The sequence below is a fragment of the Phallusia mammillata genome, chromosome 8 (assembly GCF_965637545.1).
Source record: "Phallusia mammillata chromosome 8, kaPhaMamm4.hap1.1, whole genome shotgun sequence".
Taxonomy (NCBI): domain Eukaryota; kingdom Metazoa; phylum Chordata; class Ascidiacea; order Phlebobranchia; family Ascidiidae; genus Phallusia; species Phallusia mammillata.
In genome coordinates, this window is record NC_137259.1 from 14,232,134 (window position 1) to 14,255,577 (window position 23,444).

A 23,444-nucleotide genomic window follows, 5' to 3' on the forward strand; every position below is an offset into this window, starting at 1 on the left:
CATTTTGCTAAAGTTTATAAAGCGACAGATATATGTGTGTGTGAAGATGTTTACACTCGAAGAGGATGATGTTCGTCTTCGTGTTTGTCAAATTAAAAGTAGTTTTTCAAAGAATCTCTTCGCACTTATTTCCAATAGCCAACCTGCTTTTGTTTGTTCTCATGAACGCATAAACGTACTAAATGCTTGTTCATTAAATCCTCGGAGCATAAACTATTCCCCAACTGAATAAACTATTACCGACATGACTGAAGGGGGCCAAGAAATTGACTTGTACCAGCATCTTTTTTTCTTCTCTTGAGGGCCCTGTGTGCACACAATGGTGCAATCGTAAGAAAATGTGATGCAACAATTGCAAGAGCTGGTTCAACTATAAATCGAACTTTTCATGTTCTGTGCGACGTTTATGAAGTGAAATTTTATAAATTTCACCTGTAAAAAGTGTAATTTATTGCGCTTCTTTATATACTCCTTTATCATAAAGCCTGGATTACGTTTTTCTTTCATTGGAATTTGTAAATTCAGCTGTAGTCTTGGCTAAACTTCGAACAAAGTTTTTTTAGCATATATCTGATAAAGTTCCAGCCGGTTTCCAGCTATCCTGTGTTTGCCCGCAATAACAACTTGCTCGGTTTTCGGTTGTAGTAAAAATTCGAGCTTGCGCGTTGTTATATTTAGATTGGCTAATCGAATAATATTGTGTTTCTTTACATTGTATTGATACCCTGGTTTTGTTATGTGTGGAGCGGGGAGAAATAGTGCAATCAAATACCAGGGGCACGTTGAGACCTGCTCCAATCGTGTGCATAAAACCGCATGAATTCGGTTGTTGAAAAGTGTATCGCCGGCAATTTCATGTGTAGGCTTTACTGTTAAATACACAATTTTGTGACTAAAAGAGATTTGAAAAAGCGATGGTATAGAAGCCTAACACACACAGATGTCAAAATTATCTTTATCGACGTGATTCTGTTAATAGCAACACAAACAAAGTCACGCTTTCCACGTCTGTAGAGGCGTTTTTTGTTTGTTTGCTAGTTTCGAAAAATATCGATCTTTCATTAAACAGTACATGTTGGTGAAAAAGTTAATTTGTGTGAATAAAAGTAAAAAGATGTGTTGTTTGCATGTGCAATGCAATACATTAAAAATAAAGTGTAGGTGTTCTTTCAGAGCACTTTCTTCTGTAGCAACCAGTTTGACTTTAGCGCGTTCGTATTAGTTCATGCTAAAATTAAGAGTTTTTTCATAGGATAAGAGAACATGTGTTACCTTTTGTATTTAGTGCAATCAAAACTATTTTACAGCTCAAACTCGTAGGTGGTAACCCTTAACTTTTTTACTATGTTTGCATTTCTGTAAACACAATAATAGATCACGTTTTGACTTTGTCAAGTTTATGATCGCAGCTCAGGGTTTTATTTGCAACTCGTTTGCAAACGGCATAAGCAACCCAATGTTGTTTACAATCGTACAGCACCCGACTGCAATAAAAATTAAGAGTTTTTTGTCGCATTAAAACGGGTAAGAGAACTTGTGTTACCTTTTGTATTTAGTGCAATCAAAACTATTTTACAGCTTCAAGCTCGTAGGTGGTAAACTTTTTTACTGTGTTTGCATTTGAGTAAACAAATTGCAGCACATAGCGCGACCGCAACAAACGGTTACATCAATTGATTGGTGGACTTAAATCCGTTCCCGGTTGTTATGTGGAAGAAGCACGATTGCAAACACGTCTCTACAGGCAAATACATCTAAACGCATCACAAGTAGGCTAACTTCGATATCAATAATTTCTATTTCTAACAACGGATAACTATTCTAACAACGGATATTTTTAATCTAGCTATAAGGTTACCCAGATATATATAAAACTATTAGAACAGCATATAAGTGTAGAACAAATTTAGTTTCAGTGATTATAATTGTCCAGCACATAACAAGTTTACGCATTTATAACATTTAGTGCTTCTATAGTGTATTTAAACGGCACGATACATCAATCATTTCACATTTTGCCCTTTTATGGTAATTTTCCGAGCGCAAAAAAGATCACAAACAGGGCTTTTGTCCTCTTTAAAATTGTCCTGGGCCTATATTTCAATTTTCTCATCTTACAATACGTGTAATAGCTATTTGAATTGCGTTTCATTTATAACATACTTTTATCGATTTACCTGCGGTAATAGGTAAAACGAAGTGAATATAGGCTTACATTTGGATAGACAGGAAATCGTTCGTTACGTCTCTCTCACTGCACATTAATTGCATGGTTTTCTGAAATTGATGAAACGCTTACGCATTATTCCTACTTTGTTATCCGGTTAACCGATCAAAAAGTCTGGATATCGGATAGCAAACAATCTACTCGGTTAACCGTTATCCGGATAACTCAACCCTAATCAAGGACAGTTTCGCAATCAGTTTGACAGCATTTCTGCAAAAGATTTTTTATGATCAGTTTTTTTTTTATTAAAATGCAATTATAAACTTTATCACACACGAAAAAAAAACGGGTTTGGCTATGGGAACTAACGGATTGGCCTTTTATCGGTTTCAGCATCACTGATAGGTTTACACACAATAATAGATCACGTTTTGACTTTGTCAAGTTTATGATCGCTGCCCAGGGTTTTATTTGCGACTCGTTTGCAAACGGCATAAGCAACCCATTGTTGTTTATAATCGTACAACACCCGACTGCAATCCTGTTAATCAGTTACTGGGTTGTTTTTGTCCACACAACATCTGTACAGATCTTGAACTACCGTTGACATGATAAACAAACAAGCAATATGACAGATTTGTGGCTGAGCCTTGCTCCTTGAGCGGCCTGAAAACAAGGCACTTTAAAGGCCCAGCGTTGATGTTTTTTTTGTTTTTTTTTTTATCAAAGGTAAGGATTTAGGCCGAGAGTTGGAGTTGGGATAAGAGTTATCACACTTAACCGATTTCATTTTTGCCGGCGTGGCTAACAATGGTTTATGCAACCATGATACAAACTATAATTTTCGGTTGACAATAGAAAATCCTAAAACCATGAATTTCAGGGTCAAGGAAAGGTCGATGATTTGCGACGGCAAAACTATTTGAATGTATTAAAAACACAAATGGATTTTACTGTCTGCAATCAAGGTTTTATGCTTAGAAACGGAAAAATGTTTACTTATAACCAATATAAAAAAGGTCTAACCTATTTGTATTGCAAACGAAAAATTAAATCAGATGGTATTTCTACTGATCCCCTGGAAATTTAAAGCTACACTTGTAAAGTTTGATGTCGGGGTAATTGTTTTATTCTTTGTGTTTTCTTTAATGTATGTTTATTTTGTGTGTTTGCATTGCATGGGTTATTTCAATGTGTATATGTATTCTCTTTGCTCGGATATATAAGTGTGTGATTTTACACGTGGAATCGTTTGAATGAAAAACTGACACAAATAAATAGGACTACAGTAATAGCATATGCCCAATGACTTCATTAGTAACAGCTTATCAGTGAGACCATAGGAAACGAGATATCCTATTTCATCCAAAATGCGGCCGGCTCGAGTTTTAATGTGAAATCGAACGCCATATCCGCACAATTAAAATTTTAATAGGTTCGGCGCCAACAGACACAAAAACAGCTGTGCACAGCGCCCCGATAAAACTTATTATAACATTTTTTGACTTAGATAATTTTCTTATGGCTATGGCGCGTGACATATCGCTTGACGCATTTGCAGACTGTTTTTCAAGTAATTACCGGGCAAACGATCGCTTCGTGCAACAACTATTTCAAAAACTGCTTTAATTGTGCTTACCTATGTGTGTGTGTGTGTGTGTGAGAAATAAAAAAGATCGAAACGAAAAAAAAAATCTCTACCGGGATTACGCATTCGAAACGCCGCGCGCGAGCCCGCGCCGCGCACGAGACGCGCCGCTCATCCGATACGCAATCGAGCGCGACGCGCGTTCGCTCATCCAGCGATTTAGCACAGCTGGTAGACGACGCGTTTGAGTTCCTGCGGAAGTCTTAAGACGTCTTCAAGGTCAAGGTCAAGGTAACCGGATGTCTTGCACGGAACTTGTGATTCTTCTCACCATCTTCCTACTACTAACGGCCGATTAGGCGAAGATGTTGTTTAACCGATGCGGATTATTTAAAGCCTTGCCACATTACAAATCATTTGTACTTCGAGTTTTGTCCGTATTAGGCGAATATCTGGATTAACCGAATCCGGTTTAAGCGAGGAAATAAACGTTTTGTCAAAGATAGTAACAAAATTTGTTTTAAGCCAAACCGCTTGAAAGACAAATCCATCCGCTTTTTTCCGGATCGGAACGGGTTATCAATGGACAAGATGCTGATGTCGGTGCCTGGCCATGGCAGGTGATGTTAGGTTAAAATAAGCTGCTTAAGTATGTCTCAAGCCTAATGTTTCATCAGTAAAATCTGATATAAAGAGATCGGTTGATCGTTTTAATTGGACAGCAAATGTAAAAAATTTGAAGCTGAAATAATTAGATAAGAATGTATAAGATCAACAAGGCGATTTGGGGTGTGTGTTGTAATATATTGCTTTGCGTAATAGAATATATTTTTTTCGATAGGCGTCACTTCAGCGCTCGGGATCCCATTTCTGCGGTGGCTCGCTCATTGCTCCTGGCTACGTCATGACTGCAGCTCATTGCGAAATTACGTATGTGTCCTATTTTGTGTGACATTATATATAGGAACCCATGTATTTCAAATTGTTTTCTGAACAGAACAACCACAGTATATGTTGGACTTGGTGGAGTTTATTGGCAGAACTTGGAGCAATATATACAGCAGGATCAATTCACAGCCCACCCCCAATACAACCCAAACAATTTCGATTATGATTACGGAATAATAACACTTGCCAACAATGCCGCTTTGAACGACAATGTAAGTTCTTGTAAATAAAATAAACTTAGGTGGCCAATCGCTGTATTTGAATGTGTGAAATACATTTAAATGAAAAATGAAATAAATCAACGAAAATCCGCAACATGAACTGAAAATAATCAAACTTTAAAAAACGGCATGACCAAAAACATTTTTAAATATGTTTGTTATCTATTTCAACTAAAACAGCTGCCAAATTGCTGAATGAGAAAAAAAGTGTAAATAGCTTTTCAATTGTTTGTAAGGAAAGTTTTTAGTCATATGACAATAAAACTGGTGGGTTTTAGTTTTTTTGTTTGTTTGATCCATATCAAAACTAAAATACAAACGGCAAAACCCTTGACTACTGTTTTTTTAAGGTTGCAGTTGCGAATTTGGTTGCAGACGGTAAGGAATATCCAGCAGGTACTGAAGCCACTGTAACAGGATGGGGATATACCAAGAAAACCGGACAAGGTTGGTCTAAGATTACAGACAAAGAGTTTGTTGATCACATGTGCGCCAGGCAGCTGAAGAATCTGTGTTAATCCACCAAAAGGATACTTCAAAACTATACTGTAAACACAATTTAGCATACATTGTCTACTAAATAAGGAAAATCTGAGAAATAATAGAACTGTGGGGTAGCCTATATGCCACATACGAGAACATGATTTCGCTGAAAAGAATTAAGCATATATCGTTTGCAATACACGTTATTCAACACTTCTAAACACAAATATCTATGCAGTACTGTTACGTTTCCAACCGTAAGTCACCGCCATACTTTTTAATCTATCGACGTACATTTCGTCACAGGGGGCGGTGTGGTGCCCGATATTCTCCAGGAAGGAGCTGTCCCGCTGATATCACAATCGCAATGTCAATCAATTTGGGGAGCAAATTCTATTCCGATTACCAATAGAATGCAATGCGCGGGAACAGGGTCAACTGGCTCTTGCAACGTAAGTACCATGTCATCATAGCGTCATAGCATGACGTCGTGCATTTTTCTGTTCATGGTTTACTGATAAAACTGCTGTTTGCTAAACAAGGTGGCTAAAGAACATCTAAAAACGTCTAGAAAAAATATTTGTGTGCAAACTATTCTGTTTGCAATTTTTATGAAGCAGCTTTGCCTTTAAAAACTTTGTCACATATTTTCAATGTTGTATGGTACATAATTTTACGTATCATTTAGGGTGACTCTGGTGGACCACTTGTGGTGCTTGATGGCCCGCAATACATTCTCATTGGTGCTGTTTCGTGGGGAAGCAGCTCTTGCAACACCAATTATCCGTCGGGATACGCTAAACTTTCTGCTGTTCGTGGTTGGATTAATGGCATTGCGGGTGTGTAAACGTTGCTCGAAATAAAACGACAACGACAAGGAACATAATTAACAACGTTTTGATTTTTGGTTTCCTACCGAGTAGCGTTTTGTCAGTGCTGAACAGTTATTGGCAATGAAAGTGTGATTTAGTATTTTAATAAAAAGTACAGATTGGAAGGCCCGTTTAGTAACTACATGATCGTTATAAGTACCATCAACTAGTCAACTTTAGCCTACAAGTCACTGTTTATTTTATCGATCAGTGGTTGCCAACCGGGGAGGATTTTGCTCCCAAAACAGGAATTTAAAAAGGAATTTACTTTAATATGTACTTGTGGTTTGCTAATATACACGTTATCAGCTCTGAGAACATTATCTGTGAAGTTGATAAAAGACCCAATTTAATATGATCTTTGTGTATGGTTCCTTAGTGTAGGAACAATATCTCCCTTTATGCTTTTTAAAAATGACCACAACAGAATTGTGCATTATCTCTTATTCAAAACAGGCATTGCCAACATAGGAACACGCAAAGACGCAAACAATTCTCCACCCTATAGGGTTATAACCAACTCATTAAACGTAAAGGGTTTGAGTTGTTCGGCTTGTAAAAATTAGGTTTCTTTTTCCCTCCCCATAAGATAAGGTTAATACGTTTCTGGCAATACCCCACCCCTATGTATTTTGCTATAGGAGCCCGAACCAGGCCCAAAGCCAAAAGTACAAGCCCGAAAACCGATCCGAACCCGAATCGTTTTTGAGTAGCCCGTTCAGGCCGGAAGGTTTTGTTGACATGCTTATACATTCAAGCCCCAGGAAAGACCGAGACAAGAAATACAGTAGTCGTGAACAAAGCCTAAACCCGGTTCGGCTTACAACTCAGCAACAGCATATGTACAAAGCAAACATGCAACTGAACAAAAAGTTTTTTCGGCATGTGTTTATTTTCATGCGCATGTGCGTTGCCGCACAAATCACGTGATCACGTTTAATTCATTACGCTGTCGATCCAGGATCGGACGGCGGAGATCTTGGCATAACCACCTGGGTAATTGCCATTGCAGTTGCTCTGCACCCAGGAAACTGCTCCGATCAGAATTGTCTCGCCGTTGTCTTGAATAGTCAAAGGACCGCCAGAATCCCCCTGTAAATAAGGTTACATGAAAATATGGTACAAAGGGAAAAAACTGTTTTTCCTTTAAGCCGTCAAAAACAACCTTTACGCCTTGCGTCAAAGTTGAAACTGGGAAAATGACAAGTACTTACCATACATGAGCTGACACCGTTACCGCCCGCGCATTGGATCTGGTTTGTGATTTCTATGACTGAACCCCAGACAGACTGGCAGCTTGATTGTGACACCAGAGGGATATCGGTCTTTTGAAGAATGTAGGGAGTTTGTTGCACTGGAACATTATAAAGTAATGAAAAAGTGTTGCGATTGTGACAATTTTAGTTTAATGTCGACTTGCTCCACTTACCAAATCCGTTTGTGTATCCCCATCCCGATGTGCTAGCCATTCCTGAGTATTCCTTACCGGCTGCTGCCAATTCAATTACTCCGACCTAATAGCAAAGAGAAAAGTTACACTCTCATGGTGGAAAAGTGAGGCGCAGAATGTATCCCGCCAAATGTTGCGTTGGATTGAGTTTATTTCGCTAGGTGAAAGACAACACAGTTGCACTAAAAGAGTGTTTCTCAACTTGGGGAGTCGCCAGGCGCTTTTGAGGGGAAAGCGAAAACAAAACCTAAATGGTGGGGCCAGTCGAGAGGGGCCTAAAAACTAACCACCCGTGTTAGGAAAGTGGGTGGTGTTCGACAGGAAAAGAAACCACCGAAAGAAACCCTTCCGAATAGTTCTGCTTTAAATGATTGATTATTAGCTGGGTTCTTCAAACATGCGATTATACGCTTATCTAACCCAATACTTTCTTTTTTTAATCCTAGTTCCTATCCCAGCTCTGTACAATAAAAATATACTCTTAGAATATTAACCCACCAAGTCACTGTTAGTGTCGGCCTCTTGGTCCATGGTGATGACAGCGTAGTCGTAGTCGAAAGTGTTAGAGTTATAATTAGGATGGGGAGTAAACACTTGTTGGAGAAACGTCTGCTCGGGATTACGGTAATCGTTTGCACCAAGACCCACAGTTGCGAACCTGTGTAAAACCTTTGAATACTCATTGTGCAATTTTTCGGTACCTTAAGGGGCAAAGTTGTAATGGAAAGTTGTTTGTTACATTTTTGTTAAATTATTGAATGTTATATATATAAAACGCACAGAAAAGTTAAAACTGTAGTATGCGCTTGTAAACTACACAAGTACAATTTAATCCAATGCAACCGATACGATAAATGTTTAGAAATATGCATTTTTCGCCATAGATAAACTAGCTTTAAACTTAATTTCGATTTTAAAAAATTTCTAATAGATTAATTTGCATTTATATCTTTTATTGAAAAACTGAATTGAATATATTGTATGAGTTTAGTGAGTTTTTGCTTTCTGAAATTCTAGCTGTCTCTAAAACAATTTTGTAACTTACGATAGCTGACAGTGAGCAGCAGTCATTACGTGTCTTGTGGAAATGAGAGATCCACCGCAGAAGTGAGAACCACTGGATCTATGCAATGTCGCCTAAACAAATTGTTAGAAAGTAAATTTTAATTCAGGCAAAAATAATGTAAAAATAATCATTTGTTCTGCATGAGATTGGCATTTGTTAATATACTCATAGCGTTTTTTCTTCGTGTCATTTTCGGTATCGACAACGTTGTGTTGTTATTTTGTTCCAAATAAATATAATTATTGTGCTACGTTATTTCAAAAAGTTCACAAATTTCAATAACTAAACCAAAAATGTTTAAGAGGTTGAAAACAAACTATAGGGTCATTTCAACCAACTTTTACTGACAACTGTGCAACGTTTGCCGACAGTAGCACGTTACCAAAAAATGAACGGTTTGATTTGGAAAAATGTCACATTATACGATACCTGCCATGGGAATTCCCCGACAGCAGCATCTTGTCCATTCACAATTCGTGCCGTTTCCGTTTCGCCAACTCCGATTGGGTGACGAATCTGATTGTAAGGGAGCGCTGCGGATACAAAAATGATGGTTTTTGTAAGTTATTGAAGAATAGCAAACTAAAAAACACGACTTATAATGCTTTACTTTGTCTGTGTTTTACGAGTTAACAGTCATTTAAAATTAGATAATTAGAAAATTCACGGGATTTTTGAAAAATCTAACGCTAAATTATAACTTGCATTTACGTGCTGGAAGACGAAATATAACAAAACAAACTGCGTTAAGATTTGAACGCACGACATAATACCAATTTATTTCAATTGAAAAAACAAAAGCTTTTTTATGAAACTCACCGAATGCGCTGGACAGAGTCAAAACTGCGACGATCTGAAACAACATGGTTGCGTTTTTCACTACGAAAGCAATGAAGTAATTGACCTACGCTGATCACTGTTTTAAACCTTACAGCCGTTAGGGGTGTGGTAGTGGGTGTGGCTCTGCAGTGGACGCGTGAACAATCGCATCTGCCATTTATTATTTTACTTCGCACGAATTTAGACCAGAAATAGTAACATAACACCTGGTGTTTTTCCACAAACGTTTTGCACGATCAGCGCTTTTGTTTTGACAGCGATAGGAATATAATTAAGTTTTTCTCGGGCACGACGCGTCAGCAAACATTTTTAATTTACCCAGGAACTAAATATATCAGCTCTAGGGCAGGAACCTGGCCGAATGGCCCGGCGCGCCTGACCCATGTACAGACATTTAAAAAAGCGTGCCCCGGGATCGTCCTGGGTTTGAACCCCGTGAAAAAATGCAAGCCGGCTTAACCGTGCAATAAGCCATAGAGAGTTTAAGCCACGACCCGTTTCTAGCCGGATTGTTTCAAGCCATTTTGGTTTCAGTGGCTAAATCCAAGCCGACTATGTATGTCACCTTCAAGCAATCCCAAAACCATTCACCCTAGCTGTCATGTTTTGATTTTAATGTTGAATCTTACCACATGCTTCTTTAACTTTATCATTCTTTTTGAGCACAAACCATTACTCTTAATCTTTAGAATCTTTAGATGGTCCTTGGATCTATGTACGTGAAAAGATACAGCTGAATTGAAATCTGTTGTAACTTGTGGTTCAAGCTTTGGTGAAAATGAGTCGATTAGCACAGCACTTTAACGTTTAGCTACAGTCGTGTGATTATGAGTTAGGCTACTTGTGTCAGCAAAATAACTTGGCGCCGAAAATGTTTTAACTGCTTTTATACCTAAGTTAAGCGCGCAGATTGTACTTCTAACTGATTCTACCCAACTTAACTTAAAATGTAGTCGTTCTTCCTGTGTTTCGTGTAGTTTTATAAAAGTAAAACTTAATGGATTTGACACAATACATTCGTTACTTAATATTAAAGAAACATAAACTAACAAGGAAATACATATAACTATCCCTGTGCCATACATGTCAAAAAACAGACAAAACGTGAGCTTTGGTAAGTTCCCACAATTACAAGTGACATCACATTTAATTTGGAACAACAGTCACCGATCATTGATAGTGCTAAATACCGCATGTCATCACAAGGTAGGAAGTTGTAAAGCGACAATTTTTGTCGAATTTTAAAAGCGTTGACGGTTAGAGATATTCGGGTTGGGTGAGGGTTTGTATTTAAAATAACACTAGAATCTGGTTTAATTTACCCTTGTTGGGACTTGTATTCTCACATTTTACACACCATGCTGTGTTCCAAGCGGTATATTATTTGCGGTGTCATGCAGTAACATGTGCGGAATTTGTACCATCATAGAGCACTAATACTAGAGAGGTAACTGATTGTTCTCTCAAGCGTGAAATCAATCATATCTTGTCTTGTTTAGCAAATATATCTATTTTTTGAAGCAATAAGATATTTAACAACTACATTCTGTGGAACACAGTTTTAGTTTTGCAAAAAAATAGACAAACAAGGAATTGCGGCACTTTTTTTCTGATCAACCTCTGCAGATTGGTCACGCTTGGATGCTCCGTTGCCACGTGACCATTTTCATTAGTTTTTGCTTCTAATAGCATAGGACGTTTTAGCTTTTTTTCCAAGTTTGTACTAATAAATGAAAAGACAAGCAGCCGGTACTTATTTTTTTGCGATGCAAAAAGTACTACAAGATGAATTTAGAAGAAGCAACATGCTTAAGGAGAAAAATCGACCTAATTGTTATTGAAATTGATCAAGAGACCAGGGCAACCAGTGTTGAATGTCCAGGAACAGCGTACAGGTTGTCTCACTGCTACCAAGACCGATGTATCACCTCGAGAAGTGGAAGATATCTATTCTACTGCTGCAAAAATAGCTAAAAGTGTAACAGTAGATGCACCAGACGTTTGTACTGATGTCTGCAGCCGACAGGTCATTCATGCAATCAACTATACAGCAATCTTTAATAAACAACAAACCAGAACTTTTGTACAAAAAATATGCGCAAATTCGCAAAAAATGCATGTGAAGTTCTTGGAATGCAACAAGTTGTTTCTACTAATTTGTCCAACATTTATACTGCAGACAATTTGCAACACATATGTGCATGGGGATCCATTTGTTTTGTGTCAAATAACAACCTAAAAAATGGTTTGTGCCAAGTTGTCCACCAGGAAATTTTATCATACCTCTTTGCCAAAATGGTATTCAGGATACATTTCTACTTGCACAATGGAGTTTATACTTTAAATTTTATATTTTTTTAATTCAACAAAAAGTGGTCTAAAAAGTCAACATCAAGCTCTATTTTATTTGAAACTTATTGGCCACCTTAATGTAACTGTCTTAAAACAACAAAAAAACATGTGCCCAAATAGTGTATATTTTTGGTGGCAATGTATACAAGTAAAATAAAAAATACTGTACTTCAAAAGCGAAATGATTTGTTTTCTATCTTCTTGTTCAATGTGAAATCCCACCCGATCCGTCTGGAAGTCCCCGATTAAAATCGGCTGTGTTACGCAGAATAATGCGTTTCTTATCGGGCGGGATTAGAATCTTTAGAACCTGTGTTATAACACAGCCCGATTGCGGACGGTTTTATCGGTAATGGCAGTGGAGCATTAAATTTGTTTTTTATTGGCAAATATTATTTTTGCTGTGATAATAATCGCAGGTAAATTGGGTTTTATATCAAAATGGCAGTTAATTGTAAAACAACAAGACAAAAACAAATGCGCATTTGTTGCGCATTCTAAGCTGTGAGATGAATATGTTAAACACTAAAATGAGCCATGAATCAAGATTGAAGTACCTGATTGGCATCAAGGTTCTGGCAATGAAGCAATGCAAAGAGACCTTTCAGTGAGAAGAATTTCAAGTTCTTACCTTTATATGAAGCAAAGTGAGGACCAGCACACTGTCATATGAGGGCTTGTAGATTGGATTTGAATTGAAATGATTCACAGTAAGTGGCTGCCTTGTTACTGCCTTTCTAAACTCAACTCTTTCTGTATTTCTGGCTAATGTTATTTTGAATTTTAGCACAGTTAAAAACCCCAATATTGAATATTAACTCTGTTTTATAACACTTAGACTGCTTATTGGTGACTAAACTCAAGCCTCTTTTGTTTAACCCATAATTGTCAAGTCAAATGAGCATACACTTTATCTTTATATTTTTATTGCAGTTCACCATCTGGAAAAATGCTTAAAGCTTGAAAAAATCAACAGAAACATTCCATATCAAAAAAATTGAAGAAAGTCTTTCATTGCGGAAGAATTTTGTCGACAAAAACAGCTCTCTCTTAAAGTGTCAGCAAAATCATTGATGTATACAACCTGTTACTTGCCTCACAGGAGAAAATTGTATGTTGAGATATGCACCACATACTTTAGTTTTACATGAATCAAATCGGAATATGTGTTATTTCTTTTCCACTGTTCTACCTGCCTGCAAGTTTATTTATTAGTTCTTATACCCAAATTAAGAATTTGTATTCAAACATTTGTAGGCGTTGATATTATTTTACCTCCATGGTGATTATGGTCTCATGTAAATTCTGAGAATGTTTTGCACTCTGATGTAGAATCGGACAGTAAAAGTGATTCATCAGACATAATTCGAGAACCTCTAGTTTTGACCAGTAGTCTGCATGATAGCATGTTGTAACAATTGGGTGGTTCAACCTCATTTTTCACATGATATCCGGTTTAATTTTCTTGATAATTCAGCAAATCATTACATTTTCTGCTGTACAATTTTGTTTCACCTTTTTGTTTTATTTTAGTCTGTTTACTTAAAGATCCTTGATTAGTATGTACTATGTACTTGTAAATGCAGGTTTTAACTGACCAATCAACCAATTGCTGTGAATGTAATTATTTATTCTCTTCCCATTTATTTCTGCTTTCATATAACTATGGGACTCAACTTGAAAATGTTGAAGTGTGGAAATTGGGTTCATAAGGTGCTTTTTCCATCAATAAAGTGTTGTCCTCACTGTGCATTTGGTGTTTCATCATTTTCATTAGTAAAATTTACATGAGACCATAATCACCATGGAGGTAAAATAATATCAACGCCTACAAATGTTTGAATACAAATTCTTAATTTGGGTATAAGAACTAATAAATAAACTTGCAGGCAGGTAGAACAGTGGAAAAGAAATAACACATATTCCAATTTGATTCATGTAAAACTAAAGTATGTGGTGCATATCTCGACATACAATTTTCTCCTGTGAGGCAAGTAACAGGTCGTATACATCAATGATTTTGCTGACACTTTAAGAGAGAGCTGTTTTTGTCGACAAAATTCTTCCGCAATGAAAGACTTTCTTCAATTTTTTTGATATGGAATGTTTCTGTTGATTTTTTCAAGCTTTAAGCATTTTTCCAGATGGTGAACTGCAATAAAAATATAAAGATAAAGTGTATGCTCATTTGACTTGACAATTATGGGTTAAACAAAAGAGGCTTGAGTTTAGTCACCAATAAGCAGTCTAAGTGTTATAAAACAGAGTTAATATTCAATATTGGGTTTTTTAACTGTGCTAAAATTCAAAATAACATTAGCCAGAAATACAGAAAGAGTTGAGTTTAGAAAGGCAGTAACAAGGCAGCCACTTACTGTGAATCATTTTAATTCAAATCCAATCTACAAGCCCTCATATGACAGTGTGCTGGTCCTCACTTTGCTTCATATAAAGGTAAGAACTTGAAATTCTTCTCACTGAAAGGTCTCTTTGCATTGCTTCATTGCCAGAACCTTGATGCCAATCAGGTACTTCAATCTTGATTCTTGGCCCATTTTAGTGTTTAACATATTCATCTCACAGCTTAGAATGCATTTGTTTTTGTCTTGCTGTTTTACAATTAACTGCCATTTTGATATAAAACCCAATTTACCTGCGATTATTATCACAGCAAAAATAATATTTGCCAATAAAAAACAAATTTAATGCTCCACTGCCATTACCGATAAAACCGTCCTGTGTTATAACACAGGTTCTAAAGCAGGGGTGGGGAACCTGCGGCCCGCTTGCCTTTTTAATGTGGCTCGCGTCACTATTTTGTTAAAGTACAGCATAAAACGTAGCATAAAAAAACAATAACAAAATGTTTATGTACAAATATTTAGTACTTGAAAAGACTTCTACATTTGACGCCAAACTTATTAAAATTGCCACACATTCAACCACTTGCTGTATTTGTGACGTAACAGTCACTCGATAGTCTCTCCTTGCAGTAACAAATCATTTGTCATGTGGTGTTAGTTTTAAATGGAGCTAGGGTGTTCCAGAAAGAATGGACAGATTTTAGTCGAATTAAGTGATAAACATGTATGCCTTGTTTGTTGCAAACAAGTAACAGCAAAAAATCAAATCTGGAGCGATGAAATATAAAACCACTTATGTGCTTTGAGAATTTTTACACGGAATTTGAAAATAAAAAAAATATTTGGCCCGCCCGAAAATGTTGTGCAATTCATGCGGCCCGCAGTACTAAGTAGGTTCCCCACCCCTGTTCTAAAGATTCTAATCCCGCCCGATAAGAAACGCATTATTCTGCGTAACAGCCGATTTTAATCGGGGACTTCCAGACGGATCGGGTGGAAATCCCTCCTTTGAAAACCTTTACTATACACAAGTCTTCAGTTAAATTTCCATTCTTGAATTTATTTACATGCTTGTTTGCCAAGAGTAAATGTCTTCAATCAACTTGAAATATAATAGATTTGTTCTGGTGCACACTGCAAAAAAACCTTCACTGTAAATGTCATACCATTGGCAACAAATGTCAGTTGTTTGAAGAAAGTAGTACAGTAATTATATGCTATAGGTTGGGGTTTGTAATTTGCTTGGGTTTAATAGGATTCTGAAAAACCATACAGTTTTTGCATGTCCTAGAGTAAAATGTGTCTCTTTTTGGAGTCTTGGGAGTAAATGCAGTGTGGATTTTACACCGCCACCTGTCTCCAGCTATGCAATCATAGTTTAAATCACAAAAAAACTCAGATAAAAAAATGTCATAAGGAAAGGTACTAAAATTCAGTGAATTAAAAAAAAACAATGGTAGAACAGCTCTAAACAAAATAAATAACCACAACATACCTCTTACAGGGTTACAAAAGTAGAAAAGGTTCTTTGAAAACATCAGCCTTGAAATGATTGAGACAAATTTGGGACCAGAATTTACCAAATTTAAAACTTTGACTTGGAAAGTACAATTATTTGGTTACTGCCAAGTGATTTTTATGTACATCCATATTGAAGTAAGCGGAACTCACGTTTCCGTATGTCACATTTTTAGTGGCTACCCGGTATGGCCAGTGTCTTGTAACCAGCTGTACTGATGAGACCTTACACGTAAAAACAGTGTGCACTATCTTTAACTTTGCCTTCATGATATTTTTTTCCAGATTGTGGTATTATAATACATATAACAGACATAAATAACCCTGACAAGTTAGTTTAATGACAATCAGGGACACGCGAGTGTCGTTTTAAGCTCACTACTTACAGCTTTTGGCCTTAAAACTGTAGTGTACATTGCTGGAAATCGGCGATCTTACCCGGAGCATCCAAGCGTGACCGATCTGCCGATATTTAGGAGTGTCGCCTCTAGTATTAGTGCTCTATGGCAGTGGTTCCCAACCTTTTTTTGTCGCGACCCAAATACTTCCCAAAATTTGGTTTATGGATTCTTGCAACCCACAAACATACATTCTTACTATTTTGGGTTGATTTTTGTTTGTAAATCAGGAAAGCGTTTCGAAAATTTCTGAGCCAATTTGAAAAATTAAACAAATAATATTCGTTTATTTTTTGCCAAGTTAAAGCTGGCTTAAAGCATTATCAGCCAGACAACGCTTAACAGTGATCTCAACAAACATTATGACGTCACAAACAGAATTAACCACTACCAGGTCAAAATGTCATAAAATTATTATTGGACAACAATTTATAGCCTTGGGAATAAATAAAATAACGCTACGAAACGAAGTCAAGGAGTAGATGCTTTTATTGCAACAAAAACAAGCGACCCAACAGAATTGTCAGGCGACCCAACTTTGGGTCGCGACCCATAGGTTGGGAAACACTGCTCTATGGTACCATCCATTATTTGTACTGCCTATAGATGCCTTAGTTCTCTTGCCCCGATGACCTGAAAATTCATTTTTCTTGCCCATCTTTCCTATACCACAAAAAATCTTGCGGTCATCAAATCTAAGCCAGTGCGCTATGGTTATGCGTTTTGCTTCCCTGTGGTTAAGTCGTTATTCCAGGGTCCCGAGCCTTTTGAGAATTCAAAAAAAAAAAACGGTCTGAGGCTTAACGCCGATTTAGCTGTAGTTCTTGCCTTGTGACGAACTTGCGTTTAATTCTTTTTTCTTTGTTTATCGTGCACTGTACTACGCGCATTCAGTGTTATTTACCCTGATAAGAATTGGCCAGAAGAGCTCTGTAAGTTTGTTGTTCTTCGGTTTAGAATTTCACCTTTGCGAGTCAAATTTATGTTAAAAGTTTTGAAATTATTTAAATTTATATTGTTTTTGTTACTTTATACTTGGAAATTTTATATTGCAACGTTGGTAATTGTACCAGGGCATTTCATCTATTTTTGTTTGTGGCATAAACTACGTATTGTCCTGCGTTTTTAAGATAATGGCAAACTGTTTGTATGTATCTTTTGAATTTGCACCTTATTGTGTTGCTCGTGTAATTATGTTTTTTGCACCTTAATGTGTTGCTCGTGTAATAATTTCTATGGCATCTATTTTTCCATGGCACCATTCTGCAGAATGGTCTGGTTTTATTCATATTTTCAAATATATTTTCATGTGATTTTTTCGGTATCACGCATGCCCCAATTCCAGGGGCGGCTCGTGCTAGGGTGCTGCGGAGCTGCAGCACCCCCTAGATATTTTTACTTAATACACCTACCATAATATTACAAATAACTTTCATTATTTTTATTTTTTTTATTCCTTAGCAATATATAATAAGCATAATTTCCGCCCTAATTACCTTTTTATTCATTAAAATTTTTTTTTTTGGGAAACACTAATGTATATCTATGCTGGAACTGCAGCTCCAGTTTTCTGACGTTTCGTGACGTTTTATGACGTTTTGCGGTTCTGCGCATGCGCACTTTGAAAAGCTACATGCTGGGCGAAATAGGAGCCAGGGTGCTGCGGCTCGCGCAGCTCCACCAATCACGTAGCGTGTGACCTGGGCACCCGGAAGTAGTTGTCTGTTCCGCGTTTATTGTGTGCCAAAGCAAATCACGTGTACCACCAGGTTCGACAATGAGTACAGTACGACAGTTATTCTTTTTTTAATTAATTTTTACAGTTTTTGATTGAAAGGTTAATCATGGCTTTTCAAGATTCTAATTCGGTGACTGTAAGTGAGCTTCAGCAACTTAAGATCAAGTGTTGAAAAGGTAAGTATAAAGAAAAAAGGGCGTCCAACGCCTGATATTCAACTTTGTCAGCCAGGAATGAGCCACAACAAGAAATATATACGCAGTTTTAATTCTGAATGGTATCAAAAGAAAAAATGGCTTTGTGGTTGTGAAGTTAAAAATGCACTGTTCTGTTTTCCATGTTTGCTGTTTGGAGGTGATGAAAAATGCTGGACAAAAGATGGTTTTACAAATGTAGCCAAAATAGGTGAGAAAGCAGAAAAACATGAGAAGTCAAAGAAGCATGTGGACAATGATGTTTCACTTTCACTTTTGGGAACTGTAAATATTAAGAAAAAACTTAGTGAGGCGTATATAGACTTTCAATTATTGAACACAACAAAAAAGTGGAAAAAAATCGTGAAATTTTGTGCAAAATAATAGACTGCATTTTGTTCTGTGGAAACTTTGAAACTCCCTTACGTGGACATGATGAAAAAGATGAGTATTGATATAACGGACATGTACTGTTTGTCTAAACAGTAGCTGCTAAATTGCATCACAGGAAGTGTTTCTTCACATCACAGGAAAGTGAATGAACATTCTACAGACAAGATAGTAGTGACCACCAAGCACATCCTATTGTTGACAAAGAAATACTAGTTACTGAAATGAAAATGTTTCTGTAGATCTGATGTTCATGATTACTTTGAAAATAATCTAGATGATGTTTTGACAAGTGAAATTACTAGGATGAAAAATCCTTTTTGCTGTTTCCATGAGTCCTTCAAAGGCAAAGCAGTTTGGATGCAAACCTTTGTTAGGAACACCATTATTTCCAAAAGACTTGCACTTGCAGTGCTAGTACTACTAAATAGAAAAACAGTTTCTCAGTTGTCATTTGGAATCAAGGAAGAAGCTATCAATTATCATGCCCAAACTATAACTTTATGATTCATTTTGGTTGTAAAAAGGAAGCACAAGGTTTAATAATATGGTTTAAATTTAAGTGAGAGTGTTGTAAATTTTAAAGCTTGAAGGAGTTTTGCACTTAAAAAAAGCAATTATATGCTATTTGACAGCAAATAAAGCAGCAATTATAGCAGTTAAAAATCTGAAAGACAAGTAATAGTCTGTACACAAAAATTCAAAAAAAGATGTTAAAATAAACAAGTTCTGACACAAATGTAAAGTGGTTGTTAAATTTGTCAGTTATGATACCAATAAACAGCTGTATGGCTAGTTTTTTGTGTGACAATTATAATCTGTGAAGTGTCATATAATATGTTGAAAACGCTGACTGTGACCATAAGGTTACTTAAATGATACATGACCATTTTTTTTAAATGTTGTCGAACTGAAATACTTCGACCTTTTTCGACCCATTACTTTTTTTTCTATATTCTTGTTGTGTTTTACCGTATTTACAACCGCTTAGTTTCGAGTCTGTGTCACGTGTGTTTTTGTTCCACATTATCACTGCATGTTATGGTGTTTAGCCGTCGCTGTGCAAGTGAACAAAATACACAAATGATATCGTCTGCTGTTTACACTCGTGTACATTATTGCGTAACAAAAATTACGTCACAATGGAGTTTCTAAATTAAGATTTGTATTACTTGTTTTTCTTCACAAAACAATGGCTAGAAAACTATAAATGTAGGTTTTCTATATATTGCCAACTTATATATGTTCAATAAAGGCTAAAATTTTGAGCAGCACCCCCACAAATTTTAGGCACGAGCCGCCACTGCCCAATTCTGTTGGCGAAACATGAAAACATTAACGTGAAACTTATAATAAACAACATCTCAATCCAAAATTAATGTCAGGCAAAACCATTTGACAAACTACGTAAAGTGTATGTTTTTGATTTTATTAGTGGAATTATATCATAACTCAATTACGATGTTGCTTTGAAAATCGATTTAGAGATCTTATTGGACAACGGAGTCGATCCATGAACGTCCAGCACTGATCTTAGCATAAGCAGATGGTGCGCTGGTGGAGCAGGTGCTGCTTCCCCAAGAAACGGCTCCAATCAGACGCCACCCGCTGGCAGTATTGCTATCAGGGACAACGAGAGGGCCACCAGAGTCTCCCTGTTAGACAAAACAGAAAAAACTACAAAACATGGAATTTTTACAAGTTCCTATATTGCTGAAGAATATTAGTACGAACCAATGGCGGGGTCAGACCATTTTATTTACTTTTTCTATTGGTTTGGAGTGGGGAAAAGTGCAAACATCCCACAGTTTTATACATGTGCAGTTTATGTTTCATTTTTTGGTTTTTTTTTTTTGGGGGGGGGGGGGGCACTTTGGCTGCCCCTTTTTTGGTCTTTAAACCCGCAGCAACACGAAGCATGTGTTCCAAGCTTTGGATTCTAAACGAATTGAATTAAAATTTAACACTGATCCTTGCAGATCTTACCATGCAAGATGAAGAGCCTCCGTTACCAGCAGCGCATTGCATACGATCAGTGACTTCGATGGTGCTGCCCCAATATGAGTTGCAATCGTCTTGCGAGACAAGGGGGATTTGGGCAACCTGCATGACGTCGGGAATGGTGGCTATAAAAGAACAACAACTTAATGTTGCTGAGATTGGTAACTTGACTTTACAGCACCAAAGAAACTTAAATTCAATTTAACTAGAACTATGCAGAAAAGCGTTTTCTGTCGTACCTGGGAAACGAATTGTGTAACCCCATCCAGTGGTGGTAGCTGTGATACCAGCAGCATATTCGACCCCAGCGTCAGCAAGTTGAATAAGACCGACCTGGTAAGAAAAACAATACACACATCGTCACAGGCAAGGCCCTTATAGCTCATAGGTAATTCTATAAAGTAGCTCGTTCTTAAACAAGCAAAAATATTTACATACGTTGTCATTTGTGGTGGCTGAACTGCTTAGGACTACAATGCCGTAATCGTAATCGTATGTTTGGTCATTGTACTGGGGATGGGCCAAGAACTGAGACACTCCGATGCTTTGGGATGGGTTTTTCCACTCAATAGATCCAAGGTTAGCAGTGACACCACTATGCAAAATAATCATAGGGTTAAAAAAACAGAAATAAGTTTTTATTGGAACACTAATGGAATTATACTTTAATGTACTTTAATCTAAATTCATAATGTTTTTGTTATACTCTAATGTGGGGAAAGAAAGTGCACTTTTACACTTAAATCTCTTAAAGAGAATTTTCTCTTTTCCATAATTGTCTATCTTGCACATTTAACTACACTTGTGTGTTTTTAAGCAATGTTGCAAAACAATATCAAAGAAAAAATACCTTTGGTAGACGGAGCAATGAGCAGCCGACATCAAGTATCCTGTGGAGATAAGTGAAGCTCCACAGAAGTGGCTTCCAAAACGCTGAAGAGATGCCTATAATAAAAAAGCAGTGCACCCATGTACAAAATGTGTATAACAGATCGTTTAAATTTTGAAAAAGTAAAAAATATAGGACCTGAGTCATGGGTGCGCAACCTTTGTCACTGTGGGGCCAAATACAAATACCATGATTAGATCGCAGCTTTATCAAAGACAAAGTGATTTTACTTGCCAAATGCGCCTAACTACAAGTAAAATTCGCATTTAATTTTAGCCTCATATTGTCATAACCGCGGGTTGCACACCTCTGACCTAAGCTATTCGTTAAACTTGCTTTTTCAATTCAATGCCGCGGTAACCAGTAATATTTTATTATTGGAGGTTCTTTTGGAGCTGCAGGGTTTTTCAACTAAACTTTGATATTTGCACTGCTACGGAACTTATAAACTAAACGTATTGTTAGACAACTAGTAATAAACTGCTGGTATTGTTACGCGCGCGCATACATACATAAAAAACCTTGATCGGGATTCGTCCCCGGGAGTGTCCTGGGTTCGAACCCCGTGAAAAAAAAAGTTTACCTCTTTACGTTTCATGGTATGGAAGCGGTTCTAGATACAGCTCTAACTACTAAAAACGGGTTCGCTCATTTTAATGCACCAGAATTTGGACTTTTGTGTTCGACATAATCTTCACAGAATGTGTAATAAAAGCATTTGTTAATTTCAAAATCTGAGCCGCATGCCGCACCCAAGCCGCGGGTTGGTGAACCCTGTTCTAGGGTATAATTTATGGAACGCCAAAGAGCTACACAGTAAAGATTGCATGTCTACCGTCCGCATTTAGCGTTTTTCCTCACCTGCCACGGCCAATCACCGAGAACAGCGTCCTCTCCATTGATGATCCTTGCATTGCTGCCTGGCATCAATGGGGCGTTCAAGGGGTGGAACGGCAGCTCTGAAAACAAAATTAATTTAACAACATCAAGTTAGTTGTTACGGTACTGCTGTTTCACTAGACTTTTGTGGAAGGAATTATCACAAGCTAAGCCTACATGTTAGCCGATCAAACATGAATATTAAACTGAATCTTACCTGCAAGAGCAAGTCCGATGGCACACAAGAAAACAATAACCTTCATCTTCTTTGGTTGATTTCACTGAAGTTTGCAATGAATCTACTAAACCCCTGCTGCTTTCTAGCTTTTATACCCCGTTTTTGTAAGGATCTGTTTAATTTCCCACGCCACGTTCGCAAAAAATATTTTAAGGCAGCGATGACGTGCTAAAGTTGAATTACCGTCACTAGAAGTCACGAGGGCGGTTTTCGGAAAAGCAGCATTCGAATTTAGCTCTGTTTAATAAGTCCTTTAGTGACCCTCCTATTGGAGTTTTGTCGTACCTCTTTTAGTATATTTAAACTGGATTGTATGTACTCTACAACTAATTCAAATCTGTTGTGATTTTTCCCCGCGAACTTCTTATTCTTATAGCTTAGTTCTGGGGTTCTTAAACTTTTGCGATTGTGTCCAACTTGACACTATTTCTTTAATCTCACCGCGTCCTAAATAAACTTTAGCACTGATATCAGATGTTTGCCTTGTTTTTCAAAAAATACATCGTAGGTTCGCTTTGAGCTACTCAAGTTAGTTTCAAGCGTTAAAAAGGCCACTTTGACACTAATAAGTTGCGAAAAATGCTGTGTGCGCGCACTGAGTCACGTTGCCAATATTCTTGTAAATTGCGCATAGGTCGCCCATCATAAATGGTGGATGCACTAAAATTCATGGCAACTTTCCAATGACCGCCTAATCGTACGTCCTCGTGAAATATTTGAGAGGGTTGAGACATGGGCGTCCGCAGGAAAAAATACAGGGGAGGGCAAACTATCGTCACATCGCCGTTCGATAAACGGTATTTCCGAACAAAAATCATCTGACAGTGATACTCATTCTTGCCAATCCCA

General features: G+C 37.2%; 3 protein-coding genes and 4 long non-coding RNA genes across 7 annotated transcripts; 2 read left to right on the forward strand and 5 right to left on the reverse strand.

Annotated features, from left to right (window-relative positions):
* The first annotated feature begins 3,694 nt into the window (after positions 1–3,694).
* On the forward strand, positions 3,695–6,532 carry LOC145205559 (chymotrypsinogen B-like). The gene is made up of 7 exons (XM_080078293.1): positions 3,695–3,740; positions 4,281–4,375; positions 4,597–4,685; positions 4,753–4,915; positions 5,275–5,371; positions 5,714–5,859; positions 6,096–6,532. The coding sequence occupies exons 1-7, from the start codon at positions 3,695–3,697 to the stop codon at positions 6,252–6,254; spliced, it is 795 nt and encodes a 264-aa protein (XP_079934419.1). The 3' UTR covers positions 6,255–6,532.
* A 562-nt stretch (positions 6,533–7,094) lies between these two features.
* Positions 7,095–9,936, reverse strand: LOC145205016 (chymotrypsinogen B-like). Its single transcript, XM_080077638.1, has 7 exons — positions 9,615–9,936; positions 9,225–9,328; positions 8,775–8,866; positions 8,228–8,387; positions 7,709–7,793; positions 7,494–7,633; positions 7,095–7,371 (listed from the first exon to the last, which is right to left on the reverse strand). Exons 1-7 carry the CDS (start codon positions 9,658–9,660, stop codon positions 7,216–7,218), a joined length of 783 nt encoding a protein of 260 aa, XP_079933764.1. The 5' UTR covers positions 9,661–9,936; the 3' UTR covers positions 7,095–7,215.
* Positions 9,937–11,104: 1,168 nt separating this feature from the next.
* On the forward strand, positions 11,105–13,737 carry LOC145205181 (uncharacterized). The gene is made up of 2 exons (XR_013853611.1): positions 11,105–12,697; positions 12,921–13,737. It is a non-coding gene; the product is annotated as an uncharacterized LOC145205181 (long non-coding RNA).
* LOC145205183 (uncharacterized) lies at positions 13,597–15,106 on the reverse strand. The gene is made up of 2 exons (XR_013853613.1): positions 14,363–15,106; positions 13,597–14,139 (listed from the first exon to the last, which is right to left on the reverse strand). It is a non-coding gene; the product is annotated as an uncharacterized LOC145205183 (long non-coding RNA).
* Positions 15,107–15,132: 26 nt separating this feature from the next.
* On the reverse strand, positions 15,133–16,368 carry LOC145205182 (uncharacterized). The gene is made up of 3 exons (XR_013853612.1): positions 16,022–16,368; positions 15,846–15,892; positions 15,133–15,484 (listed from the first exon to the last, which is right to left on the reverse strand). It is a non-coding gene; the product is annotated as an uncharacterized LOC145205182 (long non-coding RNA).
* A 2,048-nt stretch (positions 16,369–18,416) lies between these two features.
* LOC145205534 (uncharacterized) lies at positions 18,417–19,736 on the reverse strand. The gene is made up of 2 exons (XR_013853683.1): positions 18,625–19,736; positions 18,417–18,481 (listed from the first exon to the last, which is right to left on the reverse strand). It is a non-coding gene; the product is annotated as an uncharacterized LOC145205534 (long non-coding RNA).
* Positions 19,737–20,052: 316 nt separating this feature from the next.
* On the reverse strand, positions 20,053–22,734 carry LOC145205560 (chymotrypsinogen A-like). The gene is made up of 7 exons (XM_080078294.1): positions 22,575–22,734; positions 22,340–22,437; positions 21,440–21,534; positions 21,028–21,184; positions 20,829–20,922; positions 20,575–20,714; positions 20,053–20,243 (listed from the first exon to the last, which is right to left on the reverse strand). Exons 1-7 carry the CDS (start codon positions 22,618–22,620, stop codon positions 20,079–20,081), a joined length of 795 nt encoding a protein of 264 aa, XP_079934420.1. The 5' UTR covers positions 22,621–22,734; the 3' UTR covers positions 20,053–20,078.
* Between the last annotated feature and the right edge of the window lie 710 nt (positions 22,735–23,444).

What these genes read in the sequence shown, in the direction of transcription:
- LOC145205559 (XM_080078293.1), top strand. Translation starts at nt 3,695, where the DNA reads ATGGCGCGTGACATATCGCTTGACGCATTTGCAGACTGTTTTTCAA. An exon ending in ATTTGCAGACTGTTTTTCAA is followed by an intron (nt 3,741 to 4,280) that starts GTAATTACCGGG and finishes ATTTGTTTTAAG; the next exon opens with CCAAACCGCTTGAAAGACAA. An exon ending in TACCAAGAAAACCGGACAAG is followed by an intron (nt 5,372 to 5,713) that starts GTTGGTCTAAGA and finishes ATTTCGTCACAG; the next exon opens with GGGGCGGTGTGGTGCCCGAT.
- LOC145205016 (XM_080077638.1), bottom strand. Translation starts at nt 9,660, where the DNA reads ATGTTGTTTCAGATCGTCGCAGTTTTGACTCTGTCCAGCGCATTCG. An exon ending in GCTGCTCACTGTCAGCTATC is followed by an intron (nt 8,388 to 8,774) that starts GTAAGTTACAAA and finishes GGTTTTACACAG; the next exon opens with GTTCGCAACTGTGGGTCTTG. An exon ending in CCGACACTAACAGTGACTTG is followed by an intron (nt 7,794 to 8,227) that starts GTGGGTTAATAT and finishes CTTTGCTATTAG; the next exon opens with GTCGGAGTAATTGAATTGGC.
- LOC145205560 (XM_080078294.1), bottom strand. Translation starts at nt 22,620, where the DNA reads ATGAAGGTTATTGTTTTCTTGTGTGCCATCGGACTTGCTCTTGCAG. An exon ending in TCGGTGATTGGCCGTGGCAG is followed by an intron (nt 21,535 to 22,339) that starts GTGAGGAAAAAC and finishes TTTTTATTATAG; the next exon opens with GCATCTCTTCAGCGTTTTGG. An exon ending in TTACACAATTCGTTTCCCAG is followed by an intron (nt 20,715 to 20,828) that starts GTACGACAGAAA and finishes GTTCTTTTATAG; the next exon opens with CCACCATTCCCGACGTCATG.